The sequence below is a fragment of the Pristiophorus japonicus genome, chromosome 12, assembly GCF_044704955.1.
Source record: "Pristiophorus japonicus isolate sPriJap1 chromosome 12, sPriJap1.hap1, whole genome shotgun sequence".
In the NCBI taxonomy this organism is placed as follows: domain Eukaryota; kingdom Metazoa; phylum Chordata; class Chondrichthyes; family Pristiophoridae; genus Pristiophorus; species Pristiophorus japonicus.
In genome coordinates, this window is record NC_091988.1 from 186,649,484 (window position 1) to 186,672,162 (window position 22,679).

The 22,679-nt window shown below is 41.0% G+C and overlaps 1 protein-coding gene across 7 annotated transcripts in view; it reads right to left on the bottom strand.

Moving 5' to 3' along the window:
* Positions 1 to 3,403: 3,403 nt before the first annotated feature.
* Positions 3,404 to 22,679, bottom strand: part of osbpl2b (oxysterol binding protein-like 2b) — a 73,368-nt gene continuing 54,092 nt past the window's right edge. For all 7 annotated transcript variants that reach the window (XM_070896279.1, XM_070896277.1, XM_070896282.1 and 4 more), the window contains 8 exons: positions 21,370 to 21,552; positions 18,623 to 18,730; positions 11,646 to 11,735; positions 11,236 to 11,359; positions 10,562 to 10,690; positions 6,520 to 6,643; positions 5,983 to 6,073; positions 3,404 to 4,400 (listed from right to left, as the gene is read on the bottom strand). In XM_070896279.1, the coding sequence (XP_070752380.1) occupies positions 4,298 to 4,400; positions 5,983 to 6,073; positions 6,520 to 6,643; positions 10,562 to 10,690; positions 11,236 to 11,359; positions 11,646 to 11,735; positions 18,623 to 18,730; positions 21,370 to 21,552 (952 nt within the window). In that variant the 3' untranslated portion in view covers positions 3,404 to 4,297. The remainder of the gene's footprint in view (positions 4,401 to 5,982; positions 6,074 to 6,519; positions 6,644 to 10,561; positions 10,691 to 11,235; positions 11,360 to 11,645; positions 11,736 to 18,622; positions 18,731 to 21,369; positions 21,553 to 22,679) is intronic.

The following is a 22,679-nucleotide window of genomic DNA, read 5'->3' on the forward strand; positions in this document are numbered from 1 at the left end:
TCCAATCCAATGACTTTAAAATGGGAACTTAATTACTCCTCCTTGCCCTGGTCCAATAATCTCCCACCCCCTCACTCCACTTCACTTGAAGACTAAACTTAGTCTGAACTCCCTGTGTGCAACGCGATGGAAGATTGACAGGCATTATTTAGTTAAATTTATATCTAAATTTAATACAGCTCACTACACCTCAAAAAGTGCTTCACTGCTTTTAACGTTTTTTGGGACATCGAGGTTGTGGAAGGCACTAAATAAATTATAAATGCAAGTCTTTCTTTATCTGTCTTGCCGTAGGCATCACCATTGGAGAGCCAGTAGTTGGTACATAAAAAATGACACACACTTCAAAAAAAGTTTTATTTTTAAGTAAATATTTATACATTTTGACTTGTTAACATACATTAATTTAGAATTATGCAGACTCTTCTGAAAAAAATATTACAACTGATTTGATGCTTTATTAATGGGCCTTGACATTTAAATATTATAAAAATAAGTCAATTTTACACAAGTGTGTGTGTTTTATGAACTGAACTCTTCATGCAACATTTAATATGGCAAAGAAACAACTGTTTTAATAATTCAACCGAGAAGCAGCTATCCAGGAAGGCAACGAGTTGACTTTTCAAAGCTCAATATTAAATACAAATCATAGTGTATGAGATTATTTGGTTGTAAACTAGATAGCAAAAAGGAACTTCAATTTTTTTGTCACAAGCAGTTCAAATAAACACTTAGTCATGTGAGTTAAAATTACATTATTTTGTTTTAAATATCATATAGAGACTGCAACATTTTACATATATCTATAATTTGGAAATATACCAATTTTATGGAGCATGAAAAATGGGGCAGATCATTTAATTTGAAAGTGCTTTTTAAACACCATTACTCCATACAAAGTAATAATAATTATCATGAACATAATTCAGGTTGTGACAGATTAGGAGTAAGTTCCAAATACTAAATTGGATAAAAAGTAAGAACTGGACACGGTTTACAAGTTTAATTTGAAAAGAGATAGTATCTCTTAATAACCATTTATACGTAGACTGTAATTAATAACTACCAAAAATGAAATCTGCTCTACCACTTTGTATATCTGAAACCTTTAGTACCATGACATGTCATAATTATATTCTAACTTTTAAACCTGTATCGCAAATACAGAAGACCGCTTTCGGCAATATTTAAAAAAAAATGTTTAGCCAAAATTATTAAAACTATTTAAGGGAACATAAAACAGAGTCTATATTGTACATTTGGTAGTTTTAAACTTCAGCCCATATGATAGCAAAAATAAATATGGTCTCTTTAAATACAATATATCACGGTTTTCTTTCCAAACCCCCACTTAACAGACAGCAAGCTCTGTATTCTCACATTTGCCGTCACATAATGACATACTTCATTCACAAATTTCCAAATTCTACGTGATCTGCATAAACGTCCATGTTTCATGCATTACAAGCTTAGCACAAGAGGGGGAAAAAAAAAAAACACACAGGTTAAGCAACCCCTTGGGACATTAAAAAATTGATGTGTTAATAATACGTACTGCTCTGGTGTGTTTTGGAAGCAGTATCCGTTGGATATTTGCATAGTTTTCGATGATAGTGATGCCGAAAGTAAAATTTACAATGCTGGCCTCTGGCTAAAATATCTCTGGTCATGCACATGTAGAATGTCATTTAGTTCATTTATCTAGCACATATGCAAGTGAATGCAGAAGCAGCTGGTGCAATTTACTCAAGTGCAGCTCAATCCCATCTACAGAACAATCCAGCCTAAAACCAAATTAATTGGCTAGAAATTTCCTTTGCAATTTGGAGAATAAAAATAGTATTCAAGAACTGATTAGGTTATACCTATAAAATCTTAGGTTGGTGTGTATGTTTATGTACATATTTCTCCCCAGACAGTTGTGTCCAACGACTTGTTTGTACAAAGTGGTATTTTAGAATGCCTTGTTTCCTTGCAAGTACTTCTGCACTCTTCGGTACAATTTAGAGAAACTGGAACTTTAATCATTTCCTGGATTTCAAAATAGTTTATAAAATGTCTGATCAAATTTGAGAACCATTCATTTTCTCCATCATTTCCTACAAGTGCAAAGCATAAACAGAGGATGAGGAATTTGGATGTAATGCTGCAGTTTTTTCCCCCCCAACATAAATATAAAAATGATCTTACCTGTCCATGTTTGGAGGGGCTGAACAAGGGCAAGTTGAAAAGTGATCTTTGTACTCATAAAAATGGCAATGGAGTGTTACAGGACAACAGAAAATAGTTTCTTCTCATCTATGAGCTGCTACTGCTGTTCTTTAGTTCCTAGCCTGCTTATTGATTCACAACAATCAATAGTAAGTACAATTCACTAATTTATTAGCGTAAGTTCCCATAATTTCAAGCCCAGTGAAAGTATATTTGTCTTTGTACAATTTGATTCCCTATTCCACAAAATTGTATCTGTGAATTCAAATTGAAATAACATTTTAACATTATGGCTTCAGAACATCTACAGACACGCACACCAATAAAATAAAGGTCACTTTGGCAATAAAACATACAGATACGCAATTTTTTTTTGTTTTTGGATTTGCAAATCTTCACTTGAACAATGATGCAAGCAGCTCCTGGCATTGTTACATTTTCAAAACAGTACATATCTGGGGACATTCAAATCATGCATTAGAGTGTATTACTGCAAAAGAGCGATTAGTAAAAATAAATGACCACTCTCACAGAGAGGGATGACATTGTCAGGGAAAAACAGGGGAAATGAATAGATAGTCGACGACTGACATTTGTACTCTTTCAACTCTAAACTTTTAAGACTTGTAAAATACCTTCCCCACTGATGTGCTGACAGGACTGCCGAAGACAAATAGAAGTCCATTATAAGAAGTTCTGTTGTCGTAGGCAGCACAAAAAAAATTGGATTCATCCTGAGACACCAATACTTCAGGTAAGGAACTCATGGGAAATTAAAAGTCTAAATTTCAAAGCAGCAACACAAAAACCAGTGAGAAAATGTAGTCAATATCGCAGCAAAAAATTAAATAAACAAAAGGGCTTTTTTGTGTGAGATTTTTGACATTAAAGTGTGTAACACCACTAAATTATTTAGGTTGTAGGCTGCTTAACAACTGCATGTATTTTAATCACCTTCACCAAATTATAGACTCATTGAAAAGCATCTAACATGCTTCAGTACAATATTCTGGTCACTGGGAATCCATTTATGGAGGTTTGTTTTTTTTCAACTGATTTCTTTCCCCACTCCCAACACATTTATTAAAACTCTCATTAAATTGCAACCATTTCATGTACAGATTAACACTTCTGCACTGATGTGAAATTATATTTCTTGGGAAACAAATAAGGAAAAAGCAATACAAAGTTAATGTTTATATCATTCTAGTGGAATTGCAACCTTTATTCAGACCTATGTATATAGATTTATGCTGAAACATAAGTACCTAGTTTTCAAGTCATAAGCACCAGTAAAGCATTTTTTTTTTAAAGCTTTTTTTCTTTTCTTGACAAGTTTCTCTCCTCCATATTGTTCTTGAAGGCACCTTTCTCTGTCGTTCCATGGACACCAACTTCTCTGGTACTTTACCCAAGTAGCCATTATCCATCTGTAAGTCTTTGTAGTGACTGTCTGCAGGCTATTTTACCATAGGGGGCATTACAATTGCACCCAATTTTGTCCTCGCCCACCGTTTACACATGAACACTTCAAGCAGGGGCCACTGGATAGCATCAGATGCGTGAACCCCTCACCAGTTTATCCCCATCTAACCCAGGGATGAAACGGCCCTTCGTAGCGAGTCATACCCCAGCTGAAATCAGCTAACTCGGCACAAACCAGGGATCGAATCTGGACCCTTCTTGGTCAGTATGGCTGTTACACACTGGATAAATTCAATGAGCCAACTGGGGGAGTTTGGGGAGGGGGGAGGAAGAGGAGGAGACACCGCTAAACATTTCTACTGTAATCCTGGGAGCTCAAAATTAACACCCAACTCTATTATGTCAGATCAGAAATGCTGGCAAAACATTTCAAGCATTGTATTATTTATATATGAATGGCGGGAAGGGAGAATTTTCCAAAACCTCTTTTCGGTTATTGCACATAAACATTATAGTTAAAAGAGATTCTGGGACAGACATCAGTGTAAGTTAAACAAAATAAAAGCAAACAGACAAAACCAGGGTAGAAGATTTAGAAGTAGTAGAAATGTTAAAGTCATTTGATCGACATTCAATGATACTTTGAGAATAAACATCCTCAGTAAATATCAGGACAATCTTCGTAATTTCTTTCCCAGTACTTCCCTGTATAAATCCAGTCTGGTGTTCGTGTGTGCTGATTGATATCCTGTCGAAACCACCTGTCAAAAAAATGTTAAGAAATGAAAGATAAACAAATCACAACTTCGTTATAAGCAAAGATTTTAGACAACATTTCTGAACAAGTTAAATCAAGGTTTTGGCCTTTTTTTCTTTGACTCATCATGAAAGAAAGCCCTGCAGCAAATTCAATTTACCTACGTATGTATTACCGTTTCATCCCAATCAAGCAAGTAGTAGAACTTTACCCAACTGAACCGACAGCTGGCATTTCTATTGAGGGCCCGGATTTTGCAGTGGTAATGACGGCAAAACTGTCAGTGTTTGGCATCATTACCCCTCTGAAACTGACTGTAATTTCAGGATTCAGTGCATGTGGAGATAAATGCGGAAATCCTGAATTGCGGTCAGTCATTCTCTGCTCCGCCACAGGCTGTGCTGTGAAACTTCCCATAGCCGATGATCAGTTAAATGAACGAAAATGTAAGCTTATAAACACTCTGCAAGTAATTGTTGGAATAGGTGTAACTGGGGTTTTAATGCCATACTGGCTGCTGAACATTCAAACCTAAAAACTAATTTTATATTTGTAGAATGTCAAATTTCTCCATTATGATCAAGCTTAATTTTTTTTAAATAAAAAATATTTAAACTTTTTTTTTTTTAAAAGTTTAATATTTTAAGCTTCTACCTTAACCCCATGTGTATTTCCCAATCTTTATTTTGTTCTCTGCAAAATGTTTCAAAAGTGAAATGATAATCAGCGCTTTTTATTTCCTGGTTTGTTGTCTGAGAATTGTTCAATGTGCTTGGTTGCTTCAACATCTTGATGACATCATTGCCGCTGTACGCCAGTGATCCCCTTTTGACAGCACTACAATCAAATTAAGTTCGAGAAAGCTAAAGTTTTTGCCTCAGAGATTGCAAGATTTTTTTAAGGGTAGCTTTCTTTGAGGTCAGCGGTGATCACCGTCGCTTCGCCACTGTCCGCAATTAACGGGCCAATACAAGTACAGCATGGGTCAACATATTGATTTGCTTAATGCCACTCCCTATGTATTTCAACGTATATTCATCCCTTCTTAAATAAATACTAAAGGTACATAATGATATACTTCAATAAATAAATTTATATACAAAGAATAGAATTCGTATTACAAGGATTTAACGTTCATTAATTGCAAAGAAATTAAACGTATTTCAATGTCTTTAGGTTTAGACTATTTTGAGGGTTTATTTTGAAGTTTAAGATTATGTCTACTCATAATAGTTTGGGGCAAAAAATTTGGAAGTTAGGAATAAAAAAAGGAAGTCACACAGAAATTGACATACCAAGGGTAATAGATCTGTGGAAACAATTATCAGTGAAGGCAGTTGGAACAGACAGAACAAATGGATTCAAGAGAAAAGTGGATGGGTTTTTTGAGAGAAGGTATTAAAGGTTTTAATAAGAAGACAGGTAAGGTGGGGTTGTTCTATCCAAAAAATTTTGGAACACAAAAATGTGTCCCATCTGGCCATTCCCAGTATAAACCTGGGCCTAGTAGCCTTTTCTTGTGCATAAAGATTCTAAGGTTAAGTGTACGTTTCTTCTGGGAACCAGTAAAATGGGACCAGACTAACCTGGTTCTCCATTCCTCTTCAGTTTTGGATCTGTCTTTACGAGCAGCTCGTTGTTTGTCTTCTAATCTTTCTTTCTCTGCACCAGCAAAATCTGTCAATTATAAAACCCAATATATTATGTTCAAAAATCGATGACTGGAGTTAAGCTTTTGTAATTTGCTCTTGTTCATAATTCATCTTTGTATTAGCATGTTGACATTAGTACCAATGGCATTAATTAAATTTACAAACGAACACAAGATTAAAACACAGATATTTATCTCCAAAGTTTTTGCTGGGCCTAATTTCAATACATGTGTTTGGTTACAGATAAGATGCTTGATCCTACATTAATTTCAGTAATCTTAGATCATACAGTAACCACAGTCAATCTAACACAGCATACAATAGGTGTAACAATTTCTATAATATTGAGAACATTTGATCTCTTTTAGAATACTTTCTCAAAACAAATTAGCATGAACTCTCAATATAAGCCAGTTGAACAAGATGAATTCTATCCCTGGTAAACACCAATGTTTAGATTTATGCACATACCCACGTTTCCATTTTCCATAGCTCGGATATCTGGTCGAAAACGACAATCAGTTGGAGCTAAAACACCCTTCATTTCTTCATCCAGTTCATTCAGCATCATTGCAAAACTAGTGAAATTATACATCTAGAAATAGGAACAATTTGACTGTTATTATGTATTGAATAGCAATGTTAAAACAGTGACTACATCTTTGTTGACAAATATTCTGCTAGATTTGACATTTGTATTCGCTAAAACCAAAAACACTACAACATTTTAACGCTCCAAGCTTTTCAGAGGCATCTTCAAGTCAGCGGATTCCCTTCCAGGTTTTCACATGTAAAAATGTGTCAAAAGATTGACCTGCTTATAAATAACTTTTAAAAATAGTCTTTAAAGCCTATTTTTTTTCCTCAAGCCAGTGAAATCCCAGTTTTTCTAAATGTACTCCCACCTTCAAAATGGACACGGGGAACCAAGGGCAGTCTTCAGGTAAAGCAGGGTTGTAAAGGGAAGGGGGAGGGGGAGGAGGAATGGGAGGGCATAGACTTAATTTAGTCGCCCGTCCTATGTCTACATTTATAATGGAAACTTGTCCTACATTCGCGTGCCAGTGGTTGCACTGCAGCACTTTACTAGCAGAAGGTTGAGACTATTCAACATTCAGGAAGGATAGAATAAAAGGAAAAGGAGGTGGGGTAGCATTGCTGGTTAAGGAGGAGATTAAGGCAATAGTTAGGAAGGACATTAGCTTGGATGATGTGGAATCTATATGGGTAGAGCTGCAGAACACCAAAGGGCAAAAAACGTTAGTGGGAGTTGTGTACAGACCTCCAAACAGTAGTAGTGATGTTCGGGAGGGCATCAAACAGGAAATTAGGGGTGCATGCAATAAAGGTGCAGCAGTTATAATGGGTGACTTTAATATGCACATAGATTGGGCTAACCAAACTGGAAGCAATACGGTGGAGGAGGATTTCCTGGAGTGCATAAGGGATGGTTTTCTAGACCAATATGTCGAGGAACCAACTAGGGGGGAGGCCATCTTAGACTGGGTGTTGTGTAATGAGAGAGGATTAATTAGCAATCTCGTTGTGCGAGGCCCCTTGGGGAAGAGTGACCATAATATGGTGGAATTCTGCATTGGGATGGAGAATGAAACAGTTAATTCAAAGACCATGGTCCAGAACTTAAAGAAGGGTAACTTTGAAGGTATGAGGCGTGAATTGGCTGGGATGGATTGGCGAATGATACTTAAGGGGTTGACTGTGGATGGGCAATGGCAGACATTTAGAGACCGCATGGATGAACTACAACAATTGTACATTCCTGTCTGGCATAAAAATAAAAAAGGGAAGGTGGCTCAACCGTGGCTATCAAGGGAAATCAGGGATAGTATTGAAGCCAAGGAAGTGGCATACAAATTGGCCAGAAATAGCAGCGAACCTGGGGACTGGGAGAAATTTAGAACTCAGCAGAGGAGGACAAAGGGTTTGATTAGGGCAGGGAAAATGGAGTATGAGAAGAAGCTTGCAGGAACATTAAGACGGATTGCAAAACTTTCTATAGATATGTAAAGAGAAAAAGGTTAGTAAAGACAAACGTAGGTCCCCTGCAGTCAGAATCAGGGGAAGTCATAACGGGGAACAAAGAAATGGCGGACCAATTGAACAAGTACTTTGGTTCGGTATTCACGAAGGAGGACACAAACAACCTTCCGGTTATAAAAGGGGTCGGGGGGTCTAGTAAGGAGGAGGAACTGAGGGAAATCCTTATTAGCTGGGAAATTGTGTTGGGGAAATTGATGGGATTGAAGGGCGATAAATCCCCAGGGCCTGATGGACTGCATCCTAGAGTACTTAAGGAGGTGGCCTTGGAAATAGTGGATGCATTGACAGTCATTTTCCAACATTCCATTGACTCTGGATCAGTTCCTATAGAGTGGAGGGTAGCCAATGTAACCCCACTTTTTAAAAAAGGAGGGAGAGAGAAAACAGGGAATTATAGACCGGTCAGCCTGACATCGGTAGTGGGTAAAATGATGGAATCAATTATTAAGGATGTCATAGCAGTGCATTTGGAAAGAGGTGACATGATAGGTCCAAGTCAGCATGGATTTGTGAAAGGGAAATCATGCTTGACAAATCTTCTGGAATTTTTTGAGGATGTTTCCAGTAGAGTGGACAAGGGAGAACCAGTTGATGTGATATATTTGGACTTTCAGAAGGCGTTCGACAAGGTCCCACACAAGAGATTGATGTGCAAAGTTAGAGCACATGGGATTGGGGGTAGTGTGCTGACATGGATTGAGAACTGGTTGTCAGACAGGAAGCAAAGAGTAGGAGTAAATGGGGACTTTTCAGAATGGCAGGCAGTGACTAGTGGGGTACCGCAAGGTTCTGTGCTGGGGCCCCAGCTGTTTACACTGTATATTAATGATTTAGATGAGGGGATTAAATGTAGTATCTCCAAATTTGCGGATGACACTAAGTTGGGTGGCAGTGTGAGCTGCGAGGAGGATGCTGTGAGGCTGCAGAGCGACTTGGATAGGTTAGGTGAGTGGGCAAATGCATGGCAGATGAAGTATAATGTGGATAAATGTGAGGTTATCCACTTTGGTGGTAAAAACAGAGAGACAGACTATTATCTGAATGGTGACAGATTAGGAAAAGGGGAGGTGCAGAGAGACCTGGGTGTCGTGGTACATCAGTCATTGAAGGTTGGCATGCAGGTGCAGCAGGCGGTTAAGAAAGCAAATGGCATGTTGGCCTTCATAGCAAGGGGATTTGAGTACAGGGGCAGGGAGGTGTTGCTACAGTTGTACAGGGCATTGGTGAGGCCACACCTGGAGTATTGTGTACAGTTTTGGTCTCCTAACCTGAGGAAGGACATTCTTGCTATTGAAGGAGTGCAGCGGAGGTTCACCAGACTGATTCCCGGGATGGCGGGACTGACCTATCAAGAAAGACTGGATCAACTGGGCTTGTATTCACTGGAGTTCAGAAGAATGAGAGGGGACCTCATAGAAACATTTAAAATTCTGACGGGGTTAGACAGGTTAGATGCAGGAAGAATGTTCCCAATGTTGGGGAAGTCCAGAACCAGAGGTCACAGTCTAAGGATAAGGGGTAAGCCATTTAGGACCGAGATGCGGAGGAACTTCTTCACCCAGAGAGTGGTGAACCTGTGGAATTCTCTACCACAGAAAGTTGTTGAGGCCAATTCATTAAATATATTCAAAAAGGAGTTAGATGAGGTCCTTACTACTAGGGGGATCAAGGTGTATGGCGAGAAAGCAGGAATGGGGTACTGAAGTTGAATGTTCAGCCATGAACTCATTGAATGGCGGTGCAGGCTAGAAGGGCCGAATGGCCTACTCCTGCACCTATTTTCTATGTTTCTATGTTTCTATAGCGTGATCATTTTACATAGGAAGTTTCCATTATAAATGTTGACATAGGAATTTATAAAGGAATTTTGACAGGAAATGCATGCAGGCGCAAGAGTTTTGCTATATTATATATTAATCATTATGGCTGATCACAATGTATTTTGCTGCACAGTGCCAGGCAGCATTTTAAACTCTGATTAATCAGCTACTGACCATCTCACAGTCACTCCTCTTAACATCTGTGCTTTAAGTATTAGCTGCTCTTTTTGTTACATTAATTTATTCCCTCACCTACATTGCGCACAAATGCTACCAATATTGTTGAACAGTTAAGAAACACTGACTGACTGTTTAAACAACAGATCAGTAAAGTATACAACTGCAAGATCTCTGATTTAACAATCCCATTGATTGGATGTCCTGAAGAATAAACAATGTCCCATCAGTGTTGGAGCCAGCGTGCCAATTTTAACTATTTAAACATAGTTTACCATTATCAGGGGTTTTACAGTTTATAATTTACTGATCTACTATTTAAATTGCAAGTCAGTGTTTCTCAGTTGTTCAGCAATGTTCTGCTCAGATTGTCAGGAGCACCACATGCAGACTGCGTATATACACACACATTTCACCAAGTGTTACTTGAAGTTGTATTAGACTTTCATTCTTACCCGAGAAGAGTGTGATGGCCTTGCTGCTATCCTCCAGAGTAGTTTGCTTCCAGGGACAACTTGTACAGTTTCCTGGATCTCAGGCATGTCATCAGCTTCATCATTTTCAGCTCGTACAACATCTTCCATCTGAAACACATTTATGAAATGTACTTTCCAGAGAGCACAATACTAATCCATTCATCCAACGTGGAGAACAGTTGTTCCTGGTTGGAAAATCAAACTGGCACCATATCACCAAAGCAAAGCTTTTGTACATCACAAGAATGGGGAGGGGGGATACCATGTGGGCTGAAATCAGAGTGTGCTGTCAACAAAAGCTTCACACCACACATCGCGCTGTTAATTATAACCCAACTAAATTCAAGTAACATGTGGAGGATGAAGAAGTAAAGGATATTAGCCAGTATCCAAAAAAAACTACAGGGGTGAATTTGCTGAGGGCTTGTCCTGCTCCTGTGCCTTAACTTGATAGATGTTTAGCAGAAACACCAGTTATATGCATGCACAGGGTTTTCAAAGTTACGGTGCTGGAGTGAGAAGCTACAGCAGGTGGCGTCTGCTTTAACATAGATAACACGAGCAGTTACATAAATGAAGATGTACAAGAAACTTGTGCGCATCTAAAGAAACAGTTATACATCCATAGTATACAAAAATGTAAAAGGGCTAACCTCCTTGGCTTTCTTTTGGTCGATACCCTTCTTATCATTTTTCTTGTAAGTCTCATATGTGTTAGTGTCCACACACCACAGGCATTCAGTCCATTTGCCATATATTACACAAACCTTCCTTTTACTGTGAATGAAGAAAATATGCATAATATGGTTTTACTTTATAAATACATGTTGTTGTTAATGATGAGGCACAACACGACATTAGGAAAAAAAATCTGAACCAGACATTTATGGCAAGCATTTTTCCCCCCACATTAGAGAGAGAAAGAATTTGCAGTTATATAGCACCTTTCACCATATTCCAAAGTGCTTTACAGCTAAATTAAGTGCTTTTCAAGTACAAGAACTCACTACTAATTGTACATGTTAAAACATAAAACATTGCTACACATTTCCTGCAAACAAACCTTTTGTCCTGAATGTATCCTTCAACCCTGTGCAGTTCTTTTCCAAAAAGCCCACATGGTTTAAAATGTAGCAAACATTTTTCACCAGTACTGCAAAAAAAAGCAAGATGTAATCATACAGAACTGTGAAAGGACTCAAAAATGCATACATTTCCCTGAATGGATGTATATTATATTTGATTTCAGGTCAGCATTATAGTAGAGGTGTGGATTCAGTATCCAACAGTCATCCAATATCATTTGAGTGTTATATTGTTCCCAATATGAGCACAGGATAATTCTTCCAACTAATTCCAATGCATAAAGCATTTGTGGATTAAAAATTAAAATATTGAATGCAATCAAACTTACTTTCATCTCTTACCTAATGAATACATTGGTTACCAGCAAGAGAGTCAAGAATAGATTTTGAGTCTTCCCAGAATATTTGAGGTTAGATGTTTGATTTCAAATGCATATATTTACATTCTTCTAAGTTTAATGGAGGAATCGAGAAATTTATCCCCTGCAAATATAAGTGACACTATAAGTGATTAGACCAGTTAGCTTAAGGTTAAGGCCTGTGGTGCCTGGAGCTGAGTTCAGGCATAAAAGAGGCAAGAAAGAACCAGAAGGGGCAAAAAATTGGGTTGTACACAGAAGCATTAGGTCTCCACCCCAAAGATGTCACGCTGGAAATTCCCACCGGTAAAGGAAGAACCATAAATTCTATCCAGCTCATTGATGGCCTGACGTCGGGACGGAGGAACACCATTGGGATAATGTCACCTGCTGGACTTCCTGTTCCTCTCACCTTTCTCCCCACCAGCCACCTCCCCCCCTCAGTTACCTGGATGGCAAAAAAATACTGGCATTCAAGTCAATATAGTGATAGAAGTGGGATCCATAAGGTCATGGCCTAGAAGACCCAGAATTTCCCTGCAGTAATATTTAAATTAGCCCTCTTATAAAGGAGGTCGATTAGCAATGAGTCTTTAACTTTTAGCCCAGGTCCACGGGTTACCAGGTAGCTTTTAAGCGTCACATCTTCCTCTCTTTTCACTGCACCCCCGCCCCACCTGCCCCATCCTCCAACAGCTCCTCTAGCTGTGTCCCAAGGCATGCTCATACCAGCGCATTTATTTAAATTGAGTGAATTGATAATCTGATGGGTTCGCGGCCTCTTCAAAATAACACGTGTGCGCGGTTTTTCCCACTGCAACGCCAGCGAGCCAGCTGTGCGGGAGGGCCAGAGCACTGCATTTGTCAGGAATGCAAGTCACCCACAGAATAGTTACATGGAGAGACTAGAACGTGGTGTTTTTTTTCTCTTTAGAGCAGATAAGGTGAAGGGGAGATTTGACAGAGGTGTTCAAAATTAGGAGGAGGTTTGATAAGAGTAAATAGGGAGAAACGGTTTCCACTGGCAGGAGAATCGGTAAACAGCGGACACAGATTTAAGGTCAGTGGCAAATGAACCAGAGGTGTGAGGAGAAGAGGAGCAAGTGGTCATGATCCGGAATTCACTGCCTGAAAGGGTGGTGCAAGTAAATTTCAAAAGGGAATTGGATATTTGAAAAGAATAAATTTGCACAGCTACGAGGAAAGAACAGATGTGACTAAATGGATAGCTCTTTCACAGGCATGATGAGCCAAATGGCCGCCTTCCATGCTGTGTGATTTATGTGATTCTACATATGCTACATTGATGTTGGGTTTAATCAGACCCACTTTAGTGTGATAATTCACACTCATGCAGTTAAGAGCAAATACCAATTTTAACTCGAGGGAGATTCATGACAAACTACCCAATGTTCTGTGCTGGATCCATACCCTATTCTGTTGCCTTTTAAATTAATACAAAAATATTTGTGCACAAGTCTAGCATATACATAGAAAAAAATCAATTGGGGCAGAAAGGTCAGACTGGGAAGCAGCAGCACAACAAAAGATCATTCAATCTGTACCTGCAAATTTTATCAAACATAGAAAATAGGTGCAGGAATAGGCCATTTGGCCCTTCGAGCCTGCAAGGCCACATCTAACTCCCTTTTGAATATATCTAATGAACTGACCTCAACAACTTTCTGTGATTAGAGAATTCCACAGGTTCACAATTCTCTGAGTGAAGAAGTTTCTCCGCATCTCGATCTGAAATGGCTTACCCCTTATCCTTAGACTGTGACCCCTGGTTCTGGACTTCCCCAACATCGGGAACATTCTTCCTGCATCTAACCTGTCCAATCCCGTCAGAATTTTATGTTTCTATGAGATCCCCTCTCATTCTTCTAAATTCCAGTGAATATAAGCCTAGTCGATCCAGTCTTTCCTTTTGTGTCAGTCCTGCCATCCCAGGAATCAGTCTGGTGAACCTTCGCTGCACACCCTCAATAACAAGAATGTCCTTCTTCAGATTAAGAGACCAAAACTGTACACAATATTCAAGGTGTGGCCTCACCAAGGCCCTGTACAACTGCAGCAAGACCTTCCTGCTCCAATACTCAAATCCTCTTGCTATGAAGGCCAGCATGCCTTCTTCACCACCTGCTGTACCTGCATGCCAACTTTCAATGACTGATGTACCATGACAGCCAGGTCTCGTTGCACCTCCCCTTTTACTAATCTGCCACCATTCAGATAATAATCTGCCTTCCTGTTTTTACCACAAAAGTGGATAACCTCACACTTATCCACGTTATACTGCATCTGCCATGCATTTGCCCATTCACCTAACCTGTTCAAGTCCCCCTGCAGCCTCCAAGCATCCTCCTCGCAGCTCGCACTGCCACCCAGCTTAGTGTCATCTGCAAACTTGGAGATAGTACATTCAATTCCTTCGTCTAAAATCATTAATGTATATTGTAAATAGCTGGGGTCCCAGCACTGAAACCTGTGGCACCGCACTAGTCACTGCCTGCCATTCTGAAAAGGACCTGTTTATTCCCACTCTTTGGGCCCAAGTATCCACAGGATAAAAAACGGGCAACTCTCCGAGCTGGGCGCCCGTTTTTCGCGCCTAAAACGGCGGCAGAAAAAAAACGCGCTATTCTCGAGCGCTCTGCAGCTCCTTGTCTGTTTGGCGTGGCGCCCAGGGGGCGGAGCCTACACTCGCGCTGATTTTGTAAGTGGGAGGGGGCGGGTACTATTTAAATTAGTTTTTTTCCTGCTGGCAACGCTGCGCGTGCGTGTTGGAGCGTTCGCGCATGCTCAGTGTGAAAAAAAACATTGGCACTCGGTCATTTTTGTAGTTCTTTGTAGCTGTTTAATTTTTGAACATTTTTTAATAAAATCACATTCCATCAGCACATCAGCACTGAGGCTTCCCTTCTCACTGTCTCCTTCCCCTCCCTCCCCTGCGTGGCAACAAACGGCGGTTTCCTTCGAACGATGGCTGAAGCACTTTCACACAGGTAGGAAGATGGTGTATTTAATCTTTTCTTTGCTTATAAATGTTTATTCAGGTTGGATTTATTTGTATAATATTTGTAGAAGTATAAATAAGGATTGATTGTAGAATTTAATGAGTTCCCTTCCCCACCCCTCCCCCCCCACCTCGTTCTGGACGCCTAATTTGTAACCTGCGCCTGATTTTTTAATGTGTAGAACAGGTTTCTTCACTTGCTCCATTCTACTTTAGTTTGGAGTACGTTTTCACTGTGGAAACTTTGAAATCAGGCGTCAGTGGCCGGACACGCCCCCTTTTGAAGAAAAAATTCTGTTCCAAAGTAGAACTGTTCTACCTCACTAGAACTGCAGAAAAAAAAATGTGGAGAATTGCGATTTCTAAGATAGTCCGTTCTCCACCAGTTGCTCCTAAAAATCAGGCGCAAATCATGTGGAAACTTTGGCCCTTTGTTTCCTGTCTGCCAACCAGTTCTCTATCCTCGTCAATACATTACCCCCAATACCATGTGCCTTAATTTTGCACACTCATCTCCTTGGTGTGGGACCTTGTCAAAATCCTTTTGAAAGTTCAAATACACCAGATCCACTGGTTCTCACTTATCCACTCTACTAGTTACATCTCTAGAAGATTTGTCAAGCATGATTTTCCTTTCATAAATCCATGCCGACTTGGACCGATCCTGTCGCTGCTTTCCAAATGCGCTGCTATTACATCTTTAATAATTGATTCCAGCATTTTCCCCGCACCGATGTCAGGCTAACCGGTCTATAATGCCCTGTTTTCTCTCTCCCTCCTTTTTTAAAAAGTGGGGTTACATTAGCTACCCTCCAATCTATAGGAACTGAACCAGAGTCCATGGAATGTTGGAAAATGACCACCAATGCACCCACTATTTCTAGGGCCACTTCCTTAAGTACTCTGGGATGCAGACTATCAGGCCCTGGGGATTTATTGGCCTTCAGTCCCTTCAATTTCTCTAACACCATTTCCTGACTAATAAGGATTTCCCTCAGTTCCCCCTTCTCGCTAGACTCTCGGTCCCCTAATATTTTCGGGAGGTTATTCGTGTCTTCCTTAGTGAAGACAGAACCGAAGTATTTGTTCAATTGGTCTGCCATTTCCTTGTTCCCCATTATGAATTCCCCTGATTCTGACTTGACTAATCTTTTTCTCTTCACATATCTGTAGAAGCTTTTGCAGTCAGTTTTTATGTTCCCTGCAAGCTTACCCTCATACTCTATTTCCCCCCCCTCCTAATTAAACCCTTAGGCCTCCTCTGCTGAATTCTAAATTTCTCCCAGTCCTCAGGTTTGCTGCTTTTTCTGGCCAATTTATATGCCTCTTCCTTTGATTTAACACTGTCCCTAATTTCCCTTGTTAGCCACCTTCCCTGTTTTAGTTTTATGCCAGACAGGGATGTACAATTGTTGTAGTTCATCCATGTGATATTTAAATGTCTGCCATTGCCTATCCACCATCAACCCTTTAAGTATCATTCTCCAGTCTATCCTAGCCAATTCACGTCTCATACCATCGAAGTTACCTTTCTTTAAGTTCAGGACCCTAGTCTCTGAATTAACTGCGTCACTCTCCATCTTAATGAAGAATTCTACCCTATTATGGTCACTCTTCCCCAAGGGGCCCCGCACGACCAGATTGCTAATTAATTCTCTCTCATTACATAACGCCCAGTCTAGGATGACCTGCTCTCTAGTTGGTTCCTTGACTTATTGGTCTAGAAAACCATCCCTTATACACTCTAGGAAATCCTCCTCCACAGTATTGCTACCAGTTTGGTTAACCCAATCAATATGCTGATTAAAGTCACCCATGATAACTGCTGTACACTTATTGCATGCATCCATAATTTCCTGTTTGATGCAATCCCCAACCTCCCTACTGCTGTTTGGTGGTCTGTACACAACTCCCACTAACATTTTCTGCCTTTTGGTGTTTCCCATATAGATTCCACATCATCCATGCTAATATCCTGCCTTACTATTGCATTAATCTCCTCTTTAACCAGTAACGCTACCCCACCTCCTTTTCCTTCCTGAATATTGAATACCCCTGGATGTTGAGTTCCCAGCCTTGGTTACCTTGAAGCCATGTTTCCGTAATCCCAATATCATATCCGTTAACAGCTATCTGCGCAGTCAATTCATCCACCTTATTACGAATGCTCCTCGCATTGAGACTCAGAGCCTTCAGGCTTATTTTTTTAACACTCTTTGTCCTTTTAAAATTATGTTGTAATGTGGCCCTTTTTGATTTTTGCCCTTGCAGCCCAGATTACGGTACTGAGTTGCAACATAAGGAAACAATTAGGTGATTAGTCTGGCCAATGGCTGATGCTGAAAATATGAACCAGGTTTTTTTGTGCAGTTTATGAAAATCAACAGCAGATTTGTTAACAAAAAAAAACATCTTGCTGAGCTCAATTTAGTAAGAATAGAGAGTGGAACAAGAGGAGCAGCGTTAGGTCAGAACCATTTGTTCAAATGGCAGCTATAATAGCGGCACTCATTTTTTTAATTAAAAAAGTTGACCCATCTACAATTTCCCAATTGCTATGCACTTGAATAATTTTGAGAATTGACTATTGTAATAAATGTATTAAGTCAACCATTTTATGACTAGTGCGTGACTTGGTTACAATTACAGAAAGAGAAAGACTATCAATGTATCATGCAATTTTAGAAAGAACACTCTTAAGAAATAAAAACAGAAAATGCTGTAAATACTCAGGTCAGGCAGCATTTGTGGAGAGAGAAACAGAGTTAACGTGTTAGGTCGATGACCTCGTTCTGATAAAAAGTTAAAGTTGACTCGGTTTCTCTCCCCATAGATGTTGCCTGACCTGCTGAGTATTTCAGCTTTTTGCGTTTTTATTTCAGAGTTCCAGCATACGCAGCATTTTGCTTTTGCATTACTTTTCCTAAGGAAGTACCTGGACTGGATTTTCCGGTCCTTTGCGCTCCGGGTCTCGTCCCAGAGCGGTTTGAAATGGGGCTGTAAGGTCTCGTGTGTCCGGTCGGGAGCTTCAGGTCAGGTTTTGCGGCGACACTTAGCAGCACCGCCAGGAAGAGCGGCACCGGGTGTGCAACATCTCTCGTTGCGACACCAGCAGTAGTTTTGAATCGAACCCGATCCGTATGCCTGGAATCGCACCTCGCAATGACCGTCTGGGAAACCAGAGTGGTTCAGCCATACCGGCGGCGGTGAGGAAGGTAATATGTTGTAAAGGCAAGTACGAGTGTTTGTTCTTTTCATTTTTTTAGCAATTTGTGTTGTAGTGGCGTGGGCAAAGTTTGTGTGTGTTTTTTTTTAAAAACGGTCCCACCCCCACCCAAGACCTCTCTGAGCGCACACGACTCAGCACTTAGTTCACGAGGTTCCCATTTTTGCACCTCAAAAGTTGTTCAACGCCTCTCTTCTCGCTGTGCACCCTGGCACAGGATCCAGATGGCAAAAATTCCTTAATATAGTGCAACCTATTCCCAGCCGCTAACTTTCCCGCCCCACCTCCATTTTTGCCCCGAAAACAGAAAAGCCTAAAATCCAGACTCTTGTTCTTAAAAATCAAGCTTACCTGTGATTCGTGATTTCTACCGTTCCATACTGTTCTATCCATAGCTTGCCAATTATTACATTATGTACACAGCACGAAGGATTTGTCCAACTATAGGCCTCATTGTGCCTGAAAGAACAGAGCAACTAATTTTAAACATATTGTTCTGGGCAATAACTTCAGCAGAGGGTGCGATAAATGTCATTTTCTCCTGATAACAGCAAAATGTACACAGTTCAAACTGTCACAGGAGAGAAAGTGGAGAGCACCACTTCAAACTGTCACAGGAGCATCCAGTCGTGCTCCGGTAACTGCCCCCAAAGGAAGTGGAGTGTGAGAAATTGCACTCCGCTTCCATTGAGGGGTGGTAAGGCCAATTCTGCGGAGGGAACAGGACTTCCACGACTGCCCCAAAGATGGGAGCCTGTGCGGGGAGGCAGAAGGAAGTGGAGGGGAGACGGGGCGGGGGATGGCGGGGAGAGTGGTGGAGGTGGGGGGCGGAGAATGGGAGGGGCCACATTGCAGCGGAGGTCTGGGGGGGGGGGGGGGGGGGGCGGCGAAGTGTGTTGGAGGGGCGGGCCTGGGGGCTCTGCCTCGGTGCAGGGAGTGTTGGACGGGTTGACTGCGCAGATGGCGGTTGGTGGATGTGGTGTGGTTGGCATCGCAGGGGCGTGGCTCCGGGCTCGCCATCCGGGGGTGTTCGGCATTTGGGAAGGATTCTGACGGGACGGGGCGGGTTGGGTGCGGGGGGAGTGTTCCCGGAGTTGGGTGGGTCCGGAGCCGGGGTGGGGGGGGCGGGGGGGGGTGGGGGAAGGGCACGGTCTTGGGATGGGGGGTGGGCTGTTTGGGGCTGGGATGGGAAGAGACTTCTTCACTCGGGGAGTTGTTGGCCTGTGGGATTCCCTGCAGCGGAGATTTGTTGATGCCAGTTCATTGGATGTGCTCGGGAGGGAGTTCTTGTGGCTGGAGGGGGGGGGAGGGGGGGGGGGGAGGGGGGTGGCGGTTGCTGGGTTGGGTGATTAGCCATGATCTTGTTGAATGGCGGTGCAGGCTCAAAGGGCCGAATGGCCTACTCCTGCACCTATTTTCTATGGAAAGTTCCTCCATTTGCAATCATCACACCCTACCCTCAATTAATGCAGGATTAGGATATTTTAAGCTTACTTCAGATGCATTTATCATTTTTCAGAATTCTGCATCTCCTGTCCCTGAAACAAAATCCTACCAATTTTCATTGCAATGTGTCAATAACAAATCCATTTGCAGGTAGCCCTGGCTTGAAGGAGAGGTCTGAATATAATGTTTGCGTTAGTATTCTGACATATTAAACCTACTGCTCCCACTATCTAGAACAGGTCGTGTGCATACAAACTTCAAATTTCTGCCTGCTCCCCCCGTGATCAAGACATCGAAACCCACGCGAAAGAAACAAAACAAGAACAATTTGTATTTATATAACGCCTTTAACGGAGTGACCCAAGGCACTTCACAGGAGTAGTACGAGACAAAAAATTAGACATCAAGCCACACAAGGACAAATTAGGGCAGGTGACAAAAAGCTTGGTCAGAGAAGTAGATTTTAAGGAGCGTCTTAAAGGAGGAGAGAGGTGTAGAGATGCGGAGAATTCCAGCGCTTAGGGCCGAGGCAACAGAAGGCACGGCCATCAATGGTTGAGCGATTATAATCAGGGATGATCAAAAGGAGCGCAGAAATCTCGGGGGGGTTGTGCGGCTGGAGGAGATTAGAGAGATAGGCAGGAACAACAATTTAAAGGGAAGGATGTGGAAGTAAAATTGAAGTGTTAGAGTTTTTATTAGACATAAACAGAGAAGCAATTTCTCTCAAACAAGTCAAGAATCAATTTAAGAGAGCAAAACGACATGAAGGAAAACGGAAGTCTTAGAAGGCATTAGGGAGAAAGAAAGAAGGGCATATAAAATCCTTAATTGTACAGAGAAGGTGCAGGATATGGAAAACTTAGAAATCAAAACAGTGGATGCCAAGAAGTTAAGCTACACAAAGAACGAACGTGAGTGAAAGGATGACGAGAAATTGAATATATATTATATGGGGGAAAAAAGTTGCAATGTGCTTCACAAATGGAAAAGGGCAGAGGAACCAATGAAGAGTCATGCAGGGCGATTTAGGATAGGGAACCAAAAATATAGTCAAGAGCTGTGTTTTGAGAAGGTTTTTAAAGAGGTGGAGATGTGCAGGGGTTTAAGGAAAGAGTTCCAGAGAGAGCATTCAAGACCACTGATGGAAGAGAAAATGCAGAGTCAGAAGATCAAAGGCTACAAGAGCAGATAGAAGGCTGGAGGATGTTGCAGTGATAGGTGGGACACGGTCATGGTAGGATTTGAATAGAAGGCAAGGATTTTAAATTTAATATTGTGGGGAACAGGTAACCACTGCAGTTCAGCAAGGATGGGGTGATGGGCAAACAGGACTTGGTGCAGGACATGATATGGACAGCTGCATTGGATAAATTGGAGAGTGCAATATTTGAGACCAGCAAGAAAATGAGTGAAGAAGTTGCGTCTAGAGGAGACAAATGCATGGATAAGGTTTTCAGTAGTACAGGGGCGGAGGCGGTCATGTCGCAAAAGTGGAAATAAAGCAATCCAGTTGAAAGTTAGGATTGGGGTTTAAAGCTCTTTTCTTGGTATTTAAAAACTGTTAAAGACATTTCATTCAATTGTTCAAAATTGGGGATAGGGGTGAAAAGTAAACAAAGCTTTCCCCTCAAAATTATAAACATACTTACTTTTTAAGCTCTAGTGTGATAGTTCCTCGTGGCTCTGCTTCTACACTCTTCCCCCAAAATTTAAGCTTGGGATAGATAGAACCATGGAAAACAAAATCCTTATTGACGCCTTCTGAATAAAATGCACTGACTGGTGGGTGGTGGCTAACCTGTTCAGATATGAGCCTAAATCCCAGATCCTCCCTGCCAAAAGAAAACAAAATCATTAAGCCAAAAACAAACATTCATTTTCATCAGTATAACAATGGTCTAATTCTTGTAGTTTTTGAAATGGTTAAAATTCAGCACATCTCTAGAAGGCAAATAGGAGCCAAATCACTTTTTTGGGGGGGCTTGTTCAGTTGCTCCTATATAGTTAAAGAGATTACATTTAGTAGGGCTAAAGGTCCATACGGAATCGGCGAGGCCCCACAAATGCCGAAAACTGGCTTTTCCGATCGGTCAAGTTTTGGCTTGACAGATTGAACGCATCCCTGCAGCCAGGACATTCGCGCGGGCGATATTGGGCTATTTGCACGAAGAGAAGGCCTCCCACCTCAAATCGCAGGTGCCTCCGGGACCACCAGGTACCTTCGTAAAAACATTTTGGGTCAGAGGGGTTCGTCAGAAGGAAGCCTCCAACCGGAATTTTAGGTCCAGTGTCTTAAATCAAGGCATCCCAAATCACTTCACAACAAATCAATTATTTTCAAGCGCCGTCACGGTTATGTAGGTAAATTTAGTTTAGAAGTGTCAAAAATAAAAAACGATTGGTACAGCACATCTCTCATTTCACCAAAATTCCAATCTCATTTTAGTTCAAGTCTTTTCTATAAAAGCAGAAGAGAAATTTAGAGCAGGAGTCACATCTAAGCAACAGCTGCACACCCAATCCACCAATTTACACATTCACCAGTGAACCGTGGCTGCAGTGTGCACCATCTACAAGATGCACTGCAGCAACTCGCCATGGCTTCTTTGGCAGCATCTCCCAAATCCACTTTCAGCCACAAGATGTGCACTGCCCAGCAAGATCAAATGGGTGGGAGAAGGAAAATTACAGCAAAACATGCCAAAGAGTTTATTCCATCAATATTAAGGGGATCAAACATTACAAATAAAATACACTAAATTCATTAGCAAATGTTAATCCGAGTGGTAAAAGTCACTAACCATTTTTTAAACTCCACACTCCCCTAAAGACATTTACTACTAGCATTTCTCGCAAAGGGATTATTTTACATCCAAAATTAAATTATTTCAAAAAAGGTACTGAATGTCAATGAACCCTCATTATTTAGAAAGCTTCTTGTTGTTGATTCTGCAGCTGT